At 42.7% G+C, this 15,347-nt stretch overlaps 1 protein-coding gene across 15 annotated transcripts in view; it reads right to left on the reverse strand.

The window, feature by feature from the left end:
- The window catches only part of ppfibp2b (PPFIA binding protein 2b), a 47,130-nt gene that overhangs the window by 20,205 nt on the left and 11,578 nt on the right, over positions 1–15,347 (reverse strand). For 3 of the 15 annotated variants that reach the window (XM_053885145.1, XM_053885143.1, XM_053885136.1), the window contains exons 1-5: positions 13,607–13,937; positions 12,560–12,667; positions 10,952–11,163; positions 5,914–6,000; positions 3,094–3,207 (exon numbers count right to left, since the gene is read on the reverse strand). In XM_053885145.1, the coding sequence (XP_053741120.1) occupies positions 3,094–3,207; positions 5,914–6,000; positions 10,952–11,163; positions 12,560–12,667; positions 13,607–13,625 (540 nt within the window). In that variant the 5' untranslated portion in view covers positions 13,626–13,937. Of the gene's footprint in view, positions 1–3,093; positions 3,208–5,913; positions 6,001–8,281; positions 8,527–10,951; positions 11,164–12,559; positions 12,668–13,606; positions 13,940–15,347 lie in introns of those variants that run through there. The other 12 variants (XM_053885140.1, XM_053885139.1, XM_053885138.1 and 9 more) reach the window with 8 other exon arrangements.

Below are 15,347 nucleotides of genomic sequence, written 5' to 3' on the forward strand. Positions count from 1 at the left end.
TTCAGCTGCAGACTGGCTCCTGGAAAGCTTCAGACCAGCAAGCTGAACCCTAATTCTCCGTCACATCTAAAGTGATCTCTGGGTTTAACGGGTGACATGACATTACAAGGCACCACACGCATCGCAAACCAAGTGTAAGATGGTTTAATGTCTGTAGTCATTAGCACCATGATGCTACCAAACTAAAGGCAGTGTTAGATGTTTCTATATTTGACTTGTCTTTACAAAACAGAACAAATTTTTGGCCCACATAAAAAGCACACCTCAAATGAGAGTACACAGTACCTACATAGTTATATATGATAATTTCAAGACTGATGGACACTGCAAGCACCTTCAGCCACACTCGTAAAGCAATTTATGGTGCTAAAATAAATCATTACATCAAAAACAGCAGTCACCTAGACTTGTAAAATAAGCAATCGGTAATGATTTTTAAAGAGAAAATTGGCAATAAACAAAAGTGGGGTTGGAGAATAAATATTCACAACATTGTTGCACTAATGGCTACGTTTAAAAAAAACATACTGACATCTGCTAGGTCAACCGATAATACACAAACCAAAATATAGAAGTTCAAGAGAGTAGTTTAAGGGTTTGAGATCAGATTAATGAAAAAGGGAGATGAAGAGAGTGAAGGAAGGGTGGAGACAACTGTGACGTCACCAGGAGTGAAGTGGAAGCTTTAGAGATCACTGATGTTATCATTGGGTGTGACTAGAAAGGACAAGATCAGATACGAGTAGGGAGAAGTGGAGAAGTTCACAGAGAAAGTTATGGAGGACGTAGTTGGACCTAGAATGTTGGAGATGAAGGAGGGGAAGGATGTGGACATGAAGGCGAACCTGGAGGATGTTCAGGATGCTGGACTTGCTGTGGTAATCTTGACCAAAGGACGAGGGTTTGGAACGGAGAAGGCAATTTCAACCACCGAAAAGTCAAAGCCAACTACTTATTGTGCTACCTCACACCTACACAGACGTAAAAACAACTTCAGACTCCGTGACACTAAAATCTTATGAATCGTGTCATCCCACATCCACAAATTGTTTCAGCAGCACAGCAGGGTAAACAGTTGTCTCCCACAAACAACAGTGAGTAGAGGAGCGAGCCCCTCCAACGCATTTGTGCTCCAACATTTAACTCGGTGAAGAGGAATCACATTTCGGAGACAGCGTGTGGTAAACAAAGTGAGTCACAGCAGACACCTCTCTGTCAGGATAACGCTGGTTCTCACATGTCCTCAGCTCCAGACCAGAGTACCTCAACTAGACTGCCCCCCACTCAGCTGCCACACATTTGCTTTCCCCTAATTTTGGGCAGCGGCATGTGACAAGTCGTCGAGTTCTCTGGTCTGATGCAGAGAGATTTAACAGTTGCATTCTTCACATAGCTGAGCTGTAAATCACAGACAGCAGACTCTTATGAGCCTTCATCCCAGATGAATTAACCACTCTCGATGACCAGAAACATTTATTATTCTCACAGTAATTTGATGGAGGCGTAAAGGCATGTGCCACAGCAGTCGACTCATGGTAGATGTGGATGTGTAGTTTGTCGGAGCAGTAGTAGTTATTACACGAGTAGTTTCATCATTACTACTACTACTACTGTTATTATACTATTACTACTGTTACTATATATATATATATATATATATATATATATATATATATATACATATATATATATATATATACACACACACACATATATAAGTATGTATGTATATATGCGTTTGCTGTTGCACAAGTAAGGCTGGTTAAAGACAAGAGAGTTGAATAACCGGTAGTAGCGGTTTAGTAGTAGTAGTACCACTATTTTTTACTACTATTTGTGGTTCCAAGTGTCATGAGAGAGGAATTTTACTCCAAAAATACGCAATCTTTGATAACAAAGCAGAATTGGTGGTAGAAGTTAGTCGTATTGGCACAAGGTAAGTTAGTAGTAGTAGGAGTGGTAGTTGTTTTTAGCTGTTCAGTGATAAAACGTGTCAAAGAAAAGAGGAATCATATGAAACATAAATCCAGAGATGTGTTTTCCAGGGAACATGGATGATGAGGTTAAAGTGAACAACAGCAGCAGCAGCAACGTTTGTGCTGACCAGCGCCTTTTTCTCAGTGGATTAGCTGAGTTTGCAAGAACACGTAGTATCCTCCTCCTTACAGCACTTGTATATTTAAACTGCAAGACAGACTTTTCCTGGCTTTTCTGCCTCAACCTCAATAACCCTTGCATAGTTTTTGATCATTAGTTGAAGCATAAATGACAGTCACACAATACAGACGTGGGGAGTGAACCGCTGCTGGCTGCACATTCGTCTCCCTCGGCCTCACATGATCCACTTCAGCAGCACTCATTAATGGTGACATGCCACACACAAGCAAGCCGACCACAACCAGAACAACAGCTGCAGATCAAGACAATAAAACCCCCACATTTACAACTGCGCCTGAGACGAGATCAGACAGTCTAGTCGGAGAGCAGGTGGACCCTAATTACATCTTATTTCAGACAAAAAGTGGTTCTCATTGAGATAAAAGTTTGACTGATGACCATCATACCGAGAATGACTTTCATCCAGCCCCCTGATGGGATAGTTATTTCGGGCCGATTTCACCCTGTTGACAACTCGAAGACAAGAAGTCTGTTGAGGAGTGGAAACAGATGACGGCGGCACACTGAGTCGGACTCTTGTTTGGCTCGGCCCGAACCAGGTCATGAGTTAGCTTGAGTTTTGCTGCTCGGCACAATAAGAGGGTAGAGAAGCGGAGTCTTCCTACTCTCACAGTTTTAACGGAAACAAGTGAGGATATTGACAAGAGAAAAGACAGATGATTCTACATTAAAGCAGATCCTCCAAGTAGGGACGCCCTGGACATTGCATTGACGTAATACATGGCAGACACATATCTCAAGAACACAACAGGCGATGGGAACATATTTTCTAGGCTGGATTCTTTCACTAGGTTCATCATTATGATACAAAAGGTTTCATGTGTAGTGAAAATGGCTTCCAAATTTCAGATTTCAAGCGTCATTTAATCATTAAAGACACTGCTTGCGTCCTTAATGGTGTACCATTACACTCACCTGTTGCAGCATCTCTTCAGTCGAGGCTAGTTTCTGTCGATACTCCTCCAAAGAAGTTTCTAGATCTCTTATCTTCTCCCCCTGGGCCTCCACCTGGTCAGTCAGCACGCTCACCTGTCAGGTTAGAGTAGGCAAAAATCTTTTTAATACCAACACCACACCACTGAAGTCATGCTCAACCGCTTTGGCTTGATCTGACGTCTTTTGTGCACTTTTGACATTTTGGGTTGCAATGGTCCTCTCCACACTGCGGAGACAGTGGTGGCATCACAACTAGCACACTCATGAACCCGTAATATTCGATCATACTCGAGTCGACTGATCGCAGCATCCCTAGATGGCAGTGTCATACAGACAGAAGTTTGCAGAACTGGCTCAAAACACATACAGTAAAAAGGGCAGTCTTGCTGCAGCTCACTCTCCATCAGAGCGACAAATCCTTCAAAAGATTTGTCAACCCAGATGGTAATCTGGAACACCAACAAGTGGTTCACCCCTCCTGGTCCAAATCCGTATATTTTAAACATACATTTCAACGAAATCCCTTTGTTATCTTGCCCACAGACAGACAGAGAGACTGACGCAAATGATCACACTACCTCTTCGACAGAGGTAATTATGGGTTATGTATGGGACAGTGAAATTTTCTGTGGGAAGAGACAAACTTGTTGCCTGATTCTGACGCATGAAGAAAGAAGATACTCAGCAACTGATGAGTCAGCGTTTCCAAACTAACTAATGGCCCATGCTGTGGTTAACTGGTTTTCAGTGTACTCCTATGATAGATATATAAAGAGAAGCAAAATGAAAATTAGAGCAAAGCAGCAAAAAAAAAGACATTGGAAATTATATGCTTTCATCATCCTCTTCTTCTATGAGCAATGAATTCCATCCTAACTTTGTCTCCGAACTTGAGTCTCTGACATATACATTTCTGATCAATCTGGTCATACCCAAGGACGACCTCAGTATCTTCATCTCTGACTCCGACTCCTGAGTCTATATGGCAGTGACCTCGACTCCTGTCTTCCCTTTGACTCTCACGCCACAGTCGTCTACCCTGCCTGCACTCTCTTGCTTCACCACATTACAAGGTGGTCCACTGGGCCAGGTGGCAGCAGTCAAAGAGACAGACAAGATGAGGGCGATGAGGGTGGCTTCTCTAAGACATCACACGACTACAGCAGGGTCAAAGTCAGTTTTCCTGCATCAAAGAAGCAAAGCTTTTCTTTCAGAACGTGAGGCAGGATGATCCGTGACAAGTCCAGCGAGGTGTAAAGGAGTGTGGGAGACAGCTGAGGAGCACTCTGCTCCAGGCTACATCAAGACACACGGAAGGCTTCTCACTCAGGGTGAAGCTGGGCCGGAGACGCTCACACTGACTCACACTTTGCATCGACAGCTGCTTACTTTTAACAGAAGCTACTCCTCATTTAGACAGATAGCGAGTAAATAAACAGTCTCTTACCTGCAGAGACGCACCAGAAAACACCGGCAGAACGAGCCAAAAGATCGACAGGTGCCTGAATTAACAACCTCCTCTTTGGCCTCTGACAGGCCAAACTATCATCGAGTCAATTGGAGCTTGTCAACAAAATAAACCTCAGGCTTCCAGTCGCGATGATCACAATGATTGTGAAACAAGGGGGCGTGGCTACTGCACAGAGCAACTGTAACACGGCAATTAGCTGCAGTCAGAACTATAAAAGTACCAGAGAAGCAGACTGAAGAAGTCAGCATCAGCACGGACCACGCTGTCTGAATGTCTGGTTGTCTGATGACTGTGCGCAGATGTGTAATCTGTTTGATGACAAAGTCGTTCATTACTGTAACAGTAGACGTGCGCCGAGTCTGAAGGTGTCTGGACTTGTTTTGTTTTGGAATAACAGGATATTCTCTGAGCTGGGATTACGATGGCTGATGTTATTTGGGATGGCAACAGACGAGATCTCACAAGTCAAACCCGGCTGATGTGTTCATATCAAATCCAGTCTTGTTTGAGATGAAAGAAGATAAACCATTGTTCATCCCAAAACAGAGGAATTTCAAAGTCGAAGCAGGAACTTTGAGTCCAATAAATAACACAAAGGAATCGCTCTAGAGCTGAAATTAGAAATATATAATCAAGGAGCACAACTTTCGACTTCCACTTTAGTCAAGTCAAACCTGAGTGGAAATGACTTGCACACAAGCCAAGTGATCTCTGTGCAACATGAGCTTGTTCGCAAGATGGTATCCAAGTTGGATGTTTTAAGACGTTACTGAGTAAATGGGGGCGACCACAGCACCTGCTGAGTAACAGAAGCCAACAGGTTTAAGAGGTTGTCCGGGTCAGTGGACACAAAAGGGAGGTCAAGCTGTAGTGAGGAAGTGAGAGTGTGTGGTGGAACAGGTTTAAAGTTTGTGTTTGGCTCAATGTTTTCTTTATATGTGACGGTGACCACAGTCATGCCAATTTTACATCAGCAGGGTGAGACCTGGTCAGCGCAGATAGGTAGCTCCAGGTGTGTGGCATAACACATACTGAGACGCATATTTCGACAGATTAAAGAGGAGACAGATTAGATAAACCCTCTCCACCTTGGGTGGATTAAAAAGGACAAAGGAAATCAGGACTTCCAAGAAGTTTGTCCTTAACCGCCAGCAGTACCCGACCAAGCAAGCCAGTTGCAGGTCCTGATCAGGCCTGGCTCCAGGATGGGAACCAGCGACCTGCATCAGGCTTCGGCAAGGGACTGAAGATTCAAGCAGTCGATTTGTTTTCTCCACTAGTATGAGATGGTGCACGAGCAACTTCAACAAAACAGAGGCATTACAAACCTGTAGAACCAAAGTCTCCTTGTCTCCTTCTAAGCGAAGCAGTCGTTCTTGGTAGCTTTCATTGTTGGCTGTGGAACACAGGTTCACCTGAGGACGAAAGGAAAAACATTAACTAGAACGCAATCTGGAGGAGCTGATCCTCATCTCAACAACATCACATTTCAACTGAGAGTATCAACAACAAAAGTTCAAGAAAAAGCATTTTGAATCTTTCATGTTGGTCTTCACACAAGGTTTAACTTAACCAGAACCAGTGGACTCATGTCTGTCTCCTTAAGTTAAACCCAGTCAACATCCGAGCGACTCCTGTCCACCTTTGGAGGACTCACTCGGGACAGTCTTTGACAGTAACAGAAAACAGCCTGGCGTTCAAGTCGTCACTTAAAAAAAAATATATATATATATTATATGAATACGATAGTAGCAGGGAATAGTTTATGTCAGCCTCTGTCGGAGGTAGCAACTGGAATTCACCAACACACAACTTCATATTTTTAGGTTTTAAAAAGTGAATCAACAAGACCCACTGGCAGAGAAGCTCACTCCACAGAAGGAGCTTTTCATCAAACGCATGACTTCGGTGCAACGAAAACATCATCTGATTCCCATTGAAGCAGAAAGCCATTCTGCACAGTCTTTTTGTCTCTCAGAAATGCCTGTGCTCCAAGTGTTTAACTCATTAATAGCGGGTCCAGGTATTTAAAAATGAGGCTGAAATATTATTCCCTACTTTCAGCCTGGAATACTGCGCACTGTTTATGAAGTGTTGGCAAGCTGTGCAGGAGAATATATGGTGTGATCCAAGTGTACAGGAATCCATAAAGTCATGCAAGACTACACCTACTTTTAATGAGAAACAAAAGTCTGCGTAGTCTGAAAACCTGCGCCTAACACAGACAAATGCAAGCACAGAGATGAAGATCTGTGCTCAGCATCTGACGCAGAAACTTCTAATCCTTCTTAAACTGACGGTCCAGATCTGGGCTGCAACACATTAACAACCATTTAAGTTTACCGGAAAACAACGGTTGACTGCACTCGTCCAAAGCTTATTCCACTAACAGGGAGTTGAATCATCAGCAGCTTTTCAGCTGTTTTTGCTCATTTTACAACATGAAGTACACAATACCATATGTGGAGACCCACGGGAGCACACCAACACACTCAAAATACAAAGCCTGGATGCAGTGTGACGCTGTTGCTGTTCACTTCCCATCAGTCTTTCAGTGAAACTACTACATGATCACAGTCACAGGTAAAGGACTTGTTCTTCTCATGGGTCTATGTAACGTAATTATTGACGATCATATTACATAAGTATCATTAAATTATTTATATATTTATTACTTCTAAACTCAAATTTGGAGTGAAGCTAGTCACTTAATTCCTCCATCATTTAGTGATTTATCATTTATTTATTTTCTCCATTTGACATTCTTATTATAATTTACTGAGGCAAAATAAGAAGAACAAAGCATAACCACAAGGAGAAAAACGAAAATACATTATATCACATTACATCAATAGAGTATATTAGCCATGATATTGAAATCATGCGTCTCAAATCTTGCAGCCCTTAGGCTGTCTCTCTTCATCACATGGCTCCAGGCTTGTGACAGGTTTCAGGTTAGCCAAAGCAATCTCAGTCACTTGTGATAACTTAAGAACAGGAGACAAATAAAAGTTAAACACATGCGAACATATGTCTAAAAAAGATTGTGTTAAAGCAGTTGTAAAATATTATTTGTCATTTTTATTTAGCATTTGAACCATACCATCAATTTAGACTGCAGTTATTGGAAGTATTTTTCGTGTGTGTAGTTTATTTATTTATTATTTATTAAGGAAAACAGTCACATTTGTAATGTATTTTGCATTCTTTTTGTATTTTGCATGTTTCATTTCTGGCCATGCCTGATTTCATTTAACATTCAAGACAAAAATCCAATGAAATGAAATCAAACACCACCCATTTAAGACCGCGTTAGTTCACATACATATCTTTGTAACATAATCTTTTTCAGTTTTCACATGCAAGTTTCCATTCTGTGAGCAGATGACATCACACAGTTTCTGTTTTCACCAGAGCAGGGAGTTTCTGAGCAAACAGCCTGATTGAATCCCACTCGTCACTGCTATCAGCTGATGGGCAACGCTAATCTGATTGCAGAGTTAAACTTGTCTCGCACACAAACACAGACTTAAGACGAAGCTAAGCTTTATGAGCAAACGCAAACTCAGAAAACAAGCTGCAGCAGGACCAAACCACAGTAAGAAGATCGGAGCGGGGACATCAAGTATGATCACAGCCGAGCGAGGAGGTTCAAAGAATGCTCAGAAGACGCCACCAGAGACAAACAAAACATACCTTTTTGAGCCAAGAGAAGTGCTTGTGCAAGTCGATGGGAGTCTCCATGCTCCAAGCCCATCGCTGCCTGTTTCCTCTCTTTTAGGCGGCTTCTGTCACAATGTGTGTGTGTGTGTGTGTGTATCTGGGTGTGTGTGAAGGCACAGCCCACCACAGTCTGAAGAGTGGATTCTTCAGTTAACAGCTTGCACACGAGCACTGTCATGTGTGAAGCAGTGTGAGGAAAGTTACGCTCACAGCTGTGGAAGTTTTTGGGGAGGGACGACTCCCCCTTCTACTTTTTTTTTTTCTTGCCACCCCCCAAATCCCCGGCTGCCCTGTCTGAACCACATTCACTTCTTATAATACCTCAACTTCCACTCGGTCTTTCACATTCTGCCTCTCAATCCCAGTGTTTTCTCGCCCCTGCTGGGGTCTGTCTGGCTGCCAAATGGGGGAGCTCAGAGAGAGAGGGGGGGTGCTGAGACTCCTCTTTCTTTCTCGGGCTGTCTCACAAATGGACTTGCAGAATGTTTGTTGTTGTTGTTCAATCAGCAGAATGAGAGTAATATGTTTCTCTTGGCTTAACTGTGTCGGCAACCATGTGGCTGTTCCCACAATCAAGTCGGCACTGCCAGCCATTCCACATATACACAGACACAGAGGACCTCACTTGCACTTCTTAAAGGCTCTGTATATGTGCAGTTGGAGGGTTGCGTATCCAAAGTCATAGAGTCATTCAACCGATCAACTGTGTGACGTTATAGAAAGAAACAGACACAAATCGTCTTACTCTGCATCAGCACAGAACAAACTTGAGTTGCATAGCAAGGACACTCATTTTTAACTGAAGTCTATTGTAAGAGTTTTCTTCCTTCAATTGGGTCGTAGAGGGCTGAACTCTATCCCAGCCACTCAAACACTCCTACAGAAAAGTTAGAATCATCCATTGATTTACCACTGTGTGCTCTAGGACTGTGGGAGGAAACCAGAGTGTCTGGAGGAAATTCACAGGAGCACAGCGAGACCTCACTGAAGAGTGCACTTTAAAGATAAGTTCATAGATGATGTAAAGTCAACGTAGAGTTGTAACTACGAGCCACAAAAAGTTGCGCCACAATACTGGATCAGCAGACATGTTTGGTTGGGGCAACAGCTTCATTACGTAGATTTCAGGTCACTTCTGAACTTAAGTGACAAGTCACGGCGCGTTAACCAATCACAGCATAGATTTTACAGTGACATAGGGAGAATTCAGCATCACTGCTAAAATCTTTTTTTTGCTTTAATGTGCTTCCACTGTAAATAAAGGGCAGCGGTTCTGCCTCTTTCATCTGCGATGTTTAAATTTGCTTGTGTAAGAACCGCCCAGATGACTGACCTACTTTCATCATGTGATTTCAAAGTCATTTGGTCGCCAGAAATGAACGACCACTCGGGCGTCAGTAGCATGACAAATGTCAAGTCATCTGTGACAACTGGACACCACAACCAAACCCTGGGCCGGAACATACTGACTGGACTAGTTTATCTATTTTACATTTTACATGGGAAAATCATTACCAATGAAGGATTTCATCAATTACACAGTAATGACAAGACCGGAGCGCTTCTACGCCACATGCAGGACTGGCATGAGTACTGCACCAATCCGTGTCCAATTTCACGGGGTACAGACTTTTCGTGAGGAATATTTCTCCACTGTCTCCCTTCTGTGAATGGATGGAGCTTTATACCGAGTCCTTAACAGACCTGACAGCAAATAAGTCTCAGACTTTTTTAGTGGCATCTTCTCTAACATTTAATTTCCAAGGAAACAAAAACAACTGCTCTCACCACACATATCTCCACGGGTGAGGTGAAATATTTAGGATGTGTTCAACTTCAACCACTGAAACTTCTCAGGGTCATCAGTGATAAGCACAACTTCCTGTCAATGATAAACTTTTTGTGTTTACTTGAGTGTGTGTGTGTGTGTGTGTGTGTAGATGGACCCTGCGGATACACTGAAACCATCACCAGCTGGAGTGAGAGAGGGGGGGAGTGAGGCTCCCTTCCCTCCAGTTGTGTGAGGTCAGCGGGGAACAAACAGGATGAAACAAACAGGAAAAGACGATAAAATCGGAGCAGCACGCCGACACACTGATATATTATATTTCCTTTGCACGACTATGCAAAGACAGACTAAAATTCTTGAACTATAAAAGTGATGGATGAAGAAAGCGTGGCGTGATATAGTAAGTGAACAGCAGCCTCTGCAGGTCATATGCACACATTCAGGTTTGTTTTTCTATCCTTGTGGGGACCGCTCATTGCCAAAACTGAGGCTTAAACTTGTGGGGACCAACCAAAAAAGGTCACCACATGGAGGTGTGTTTCCAAGAAATGGTCCCCACGATACAAGGTATACTCATATGCACAGCAACATGAAGACAAACTAAACAGTTATTAAGCTTGTATGTCATATCATGAGCAACTCAGGGGAGGTCTTATTAGCAACGACAGATCCAGTGGTACCAGCCAAAACAGGAAGTTGATACCTATCTCACTAATGCGACGTCTCTGAGGAGGACCCCAGATAGGAAACCAAAGTTATCCACCTGTTTCTATTTAGGGGCCTCATAGTTTAAAAGCAGGAAACTTGTTTTTTGATTGACTGGGACGATGTCACAGATATTGTGATGTACTCACGTCTGGAGTCTGTAGCCAGTCCAGCAGAGCTCGAGTCGTCTCTGCAGGTATCTGTGCTCGCAGGTTCTCCCGCTCCTCCAGGCTGGGTTCCATCTCCAGAGCCAGTTTGAGGTCCTCAGCCAGCTGGACCACCTGTAGCGGGCCGGTGCTCAGAGGGGAACCCAGATTGTACAAGCTGTTGGAGTACTCCACCACAGCTGCCGCTTTAGAACCTAGAGGAACATCAGCAAACCTGAATGGCTGAGCCTCCAGATCATGATTAGTTGTCATAAACATCAGCAAAGAGCTTGGGTGACTGTTGTTGGACCTGCAACTGCAGTGGACTGAATTCCCCAGCGGCCTCTGGAGTAAAAATAAAACCCCAGGATGGACTCGTTCATAAGCACCATGTAACTGTTGATAAGTGAGGCCAATTTCCTTTTTCCTGATTGGCTGATGTTATCGCAGGGTTTTAATGTGCTTCTATTTGTGGTCACTGAGACTCAGCACAAACGGCTGGATGAGGTCAGCAGGTTCTGAGCGATTTTTATGTGATAGAAAAGAGTCCTGACAGAAAGCAGAGATCCATCATTACGTTTCCTTTAGGAAACCGAAACTTGTCATTCGTTGAGCTCACGTGAGGCATTCATAAGGTCATGTGACCAGCATGTTAAACGGAAACGCTAACTTTGGAAATTATTTTTTACTGTCGTTTTCTATTATTTTGAATGTGTTACTGAGATTATAATTTAATTGATTCATTGAGACGTCCCCCTTTTGATTTTCAATAGTGCAACCCGTCCTTCCCAGGAGCCTCTTCTTCGTCTCCCATATTTACATTATAGAAGCAATGCATTGTTACTGCCACCTGCTGTCCAATTGTAATTTATATATATAATATAGTATAATGTTGCCAGTGATGTAAGCACAAACCAGGATTGTTTTAACCCATAAAATATGCTTAAGTGACAAATAAAAGCCAGGTACTTGTCACCAAATAAGTAAGCGAGTACAAAAATAAGCAGTAATAAACAGTATTGTAATTAAATTACAATGTCAAATGTGTAGTTCTGTTTACCTAGTATGCATGTATTTAACTTATATGATTATTGAATCTTGATGTATTGATTCAAGAAATGCTAATTTTGTCATTAATTATTTAATACATTATTCAGATGATTTTCTTTTTATTATCAGACTACAGCTGAGCTGTGTAACCTTATGATTTTTGCCTTTAGTTAAAGTTAGTTAAAATATTTTTTTAACAGCACCTTCTTCCTGCAACCTTCTTTCCACAGATTTTCTCTGATGAACCTCCTCACATGCCCTGTCTGCCCGCAGCAGATGTAACTAAGCAGATGTTTTGTGGCTTCAACGGCGCAAAAGTGTGTGGATTAAATGTTTGTTTTGAACGTTACATAAAATGACACCAAAACAGTACAGCAGGCAGGTGAAGCTCGACCTCATTCTGTTTCATTTATTTATTCATTGGAAAATACTTTGGAGTCGATAAAGAACGGATCAACTTCGTGTGCCAAAATGTTTTTGCAGACCGAACTCTACACATTTATCAGAGGAATAATTCAGTTAAGCTGCAAGTGTTTTAAATGAAATGTCAGCTTAACTCACCTGCGATGATGTCGTCCATCTGCTCCAGAGCTGCCTCCAGCATGTGACTCGCCTCCGTTTCCATGGTGATGGTGGGAAACATCCAACTTCTGATGGTTTTATTAATCCCTGCAGAATTAAACAACACATCATTTTTAAGTTATTCTGCACTAGTATTAAACTATACTAGAATTCTTTATGCTTTTCTTTGGTTAAAGAATGAAATTTGATTGAAGGAGGGAGGTAAGTTAGTGTTGAGATCGTCCTAAGTGTAGAATCTAGGCCAGTGTCTATGTACATCACCGGATTTATCATTATATAAAGTGATGCTCCAAATAGGGGAAAATTTGCTGCATGATTTTTGAATGAAAAACCTCATGGTCTGGTTGTAGTGATTTTCAAATTAAGTCCTCAGCATGGACCATAACTCATTATTATTATTTAGCTATTGTTGTTGTGGTCATACACAGATCCATCCGTTTCTGTGTCACAGGGCGGGTTGTGGGGGCAGCATTGAGAGCACAGAGGCCCAGGGGTACCTCCACTTCCCAGAACCCTCCTCCAACTTTCCTAGGGAATTACAAGGTGGTCGCAGATCTTGCATCTGGCCCTGGGCTTGCTCACAGTATGAGATGCTCTGGGCATGTCCCAGAGCATCTCATACTGTGAATGTCTGGACATTCTGACAAGATGTCTGAGCCACCTCAGTCAGAGCAGCACTCTCTCCTCTGAGTCTCTCTTGTATGACTGAGCTTCTATATCTGAGAGATAGTCCAGACACCCTCATTGACCCAAACACTGCAACCACAGCCAGAGCAGGAGGTGAATGGGGTCTTGTCTTTTGGCTCGAGTCTTTCTTCATCACTATAGAGCATTCTCACAATGACTTTGAACTGAAGGTAAGCAATTGAAACATTTTACCAACATGGGACTCCAAAACTACTATCATGGACCCATGCTTTGTAAGAGTTAAGTGAAATCACTTCATCCTTTATTGACTAAAGTCACAAAGTTGCAACCTCATACTAGTGTAGGGACTACAACAATAGTTGGATCCCACATTCTCACCAGCATTGGCGTGAAGCATCAAGGCGCTTGTGTACTTAACAAGGTGTCCATGGCTCCTGTCTTTTTCAATATCACTCACTCCCACACATGTTCCAGGTGCCTGTCCACATCAAGGTAGCTGCAAACTGCGCAGTCAGCCCCATCGTTGTCACCGTCCTCCCTCTGTCTTCGCATATCTGCCTGACATGTCTTTGTCATCTTTCCCTCCGTCACACTGTCGTTTAGAATTCGACTCAAACAGACATGAAGACACGGGTCTGAGCGGGGGGGTTACGCAATGATGTAACGACGGATGCCCTCGGGGACGATGAACCCCCCACAGAGCCACTAACAGCTCTTGAACATTAGCAGCAACTGTCATTGCTACAACTCAGCAAAATGGCTGACAGTAAGCACTGAGCGTCTGCAACGAGCGCGGCCAATGATCTGTAACACGCTGTCATTACTTGGGGTGCCCTCGGGCTCTCCGCAGTTCTCAGGCAAAGTCTATTATAGAGTCTGTGTCTGGCATATAAACCCAACACGTGGATGTATGTGCTAATCTCAGTCACCAGAGAACTGAAAGGGTCATCATTAACATTGACACTCAGGGTGCACCGGTTTCATTAACCTTGCCGGATTCTCAATTTTTTATGGGGCTCTCCTCTTCAGGACCTCTGCTGACTTTTAAGATGTCACTGTCCTCTTGTGCACTGTCGTGATCGAGGGACGACTGACAGGCCACGCCCACCAGGTCACAAAAAAAATCACCAGCGCAAACAAGTATTTTGCAATCTGTAATTCTTCTAAATTCTAAAGTAACTTGAGGAAGGGATACAATTGTTCCCTACAAAAAACATCATTCACCATTTAAGAAACCAGCCGAGTGGGGAGCATTTGATGCCAGAATCAAAGCTATGTTTTATCATTTAAAGGGACACAAAGCTACTGGATTGTGCCACTTCTTCTCTAAGGAGCCCAAAAACTCTGGACTCTTTGTTGGTGGTTGAGGATGTTTAGTTAATTTAGCTTAGTCCCAGACATTTCTGAAGTTTATTTTAAGTTTATTCTAAATTTCAATGAGAAGCTAAATCCTTGCTACTTCTATGAGTAAAAGCAAAGAAACGGTAAATACTGTTTTTTAATAGAACAAGATTCCAACGACGATGAAATCAAAGTGCTGCAAATTAGAAATAAATCCGAAGTGGCAGGTCAGGGTTTTCAAAATTCAAATCGTTGCAACTCTCACGTGAGGACAGTAAGTGGTGCTACTGAGTCTTACAGTGGAAGAGATCAGGAGGACTCCATATACACATGTTATGGTGAACAAAGAGCTGAGCCAAAGATCTCCATTTCCCAGGATGTCTACAATCCAACTCTCAGCTGTCCTCACAAGCTTTGGGTCGTGGCCAAAAAACAAGACGCCAACACAACAAATAACCTTTCTCTGCAGAACGTCGGGACCCTTTCTTCAAGATAAACTCATCCAGTCATCCAGAAGAGACTCAAAATAGATCCACTGCTGCTTAAAGAGAAGTCAGTTGAAGAGGTTCAACTATCTTGGTGTCCAGATGCAAACATGGGAGCAACATGGAGGAGTCCCTGATGAAGGATTAATCATTAACAAAACAATTAGTTGCATATTTACTGTTAATAATAAGTAATTACGGTGTTGTATTGTGTAAGCTTTTGGTAACGATTCCAGGGCTAAATACCTTCAGACTCTGACTACATAATTAATATGAACTGGCTGATAAGCTGC

Source organism: Synchiropus splendidus, chromosome 14, assembly GCF_027744825.2.
Source record: "Synchiropus splendidus isolate RoL2022-P1 chromosome 14, RoL_Sspl_1.0, whole genome shotgun sequence".
In the NCBI taxonomy this organism is placed as follows: Eukaryota; Metazoa; Chordata; class Actinopteri; order Syngnathiformes; family Callionymidae; genus Synchiropus; species Synchiropus splendidus.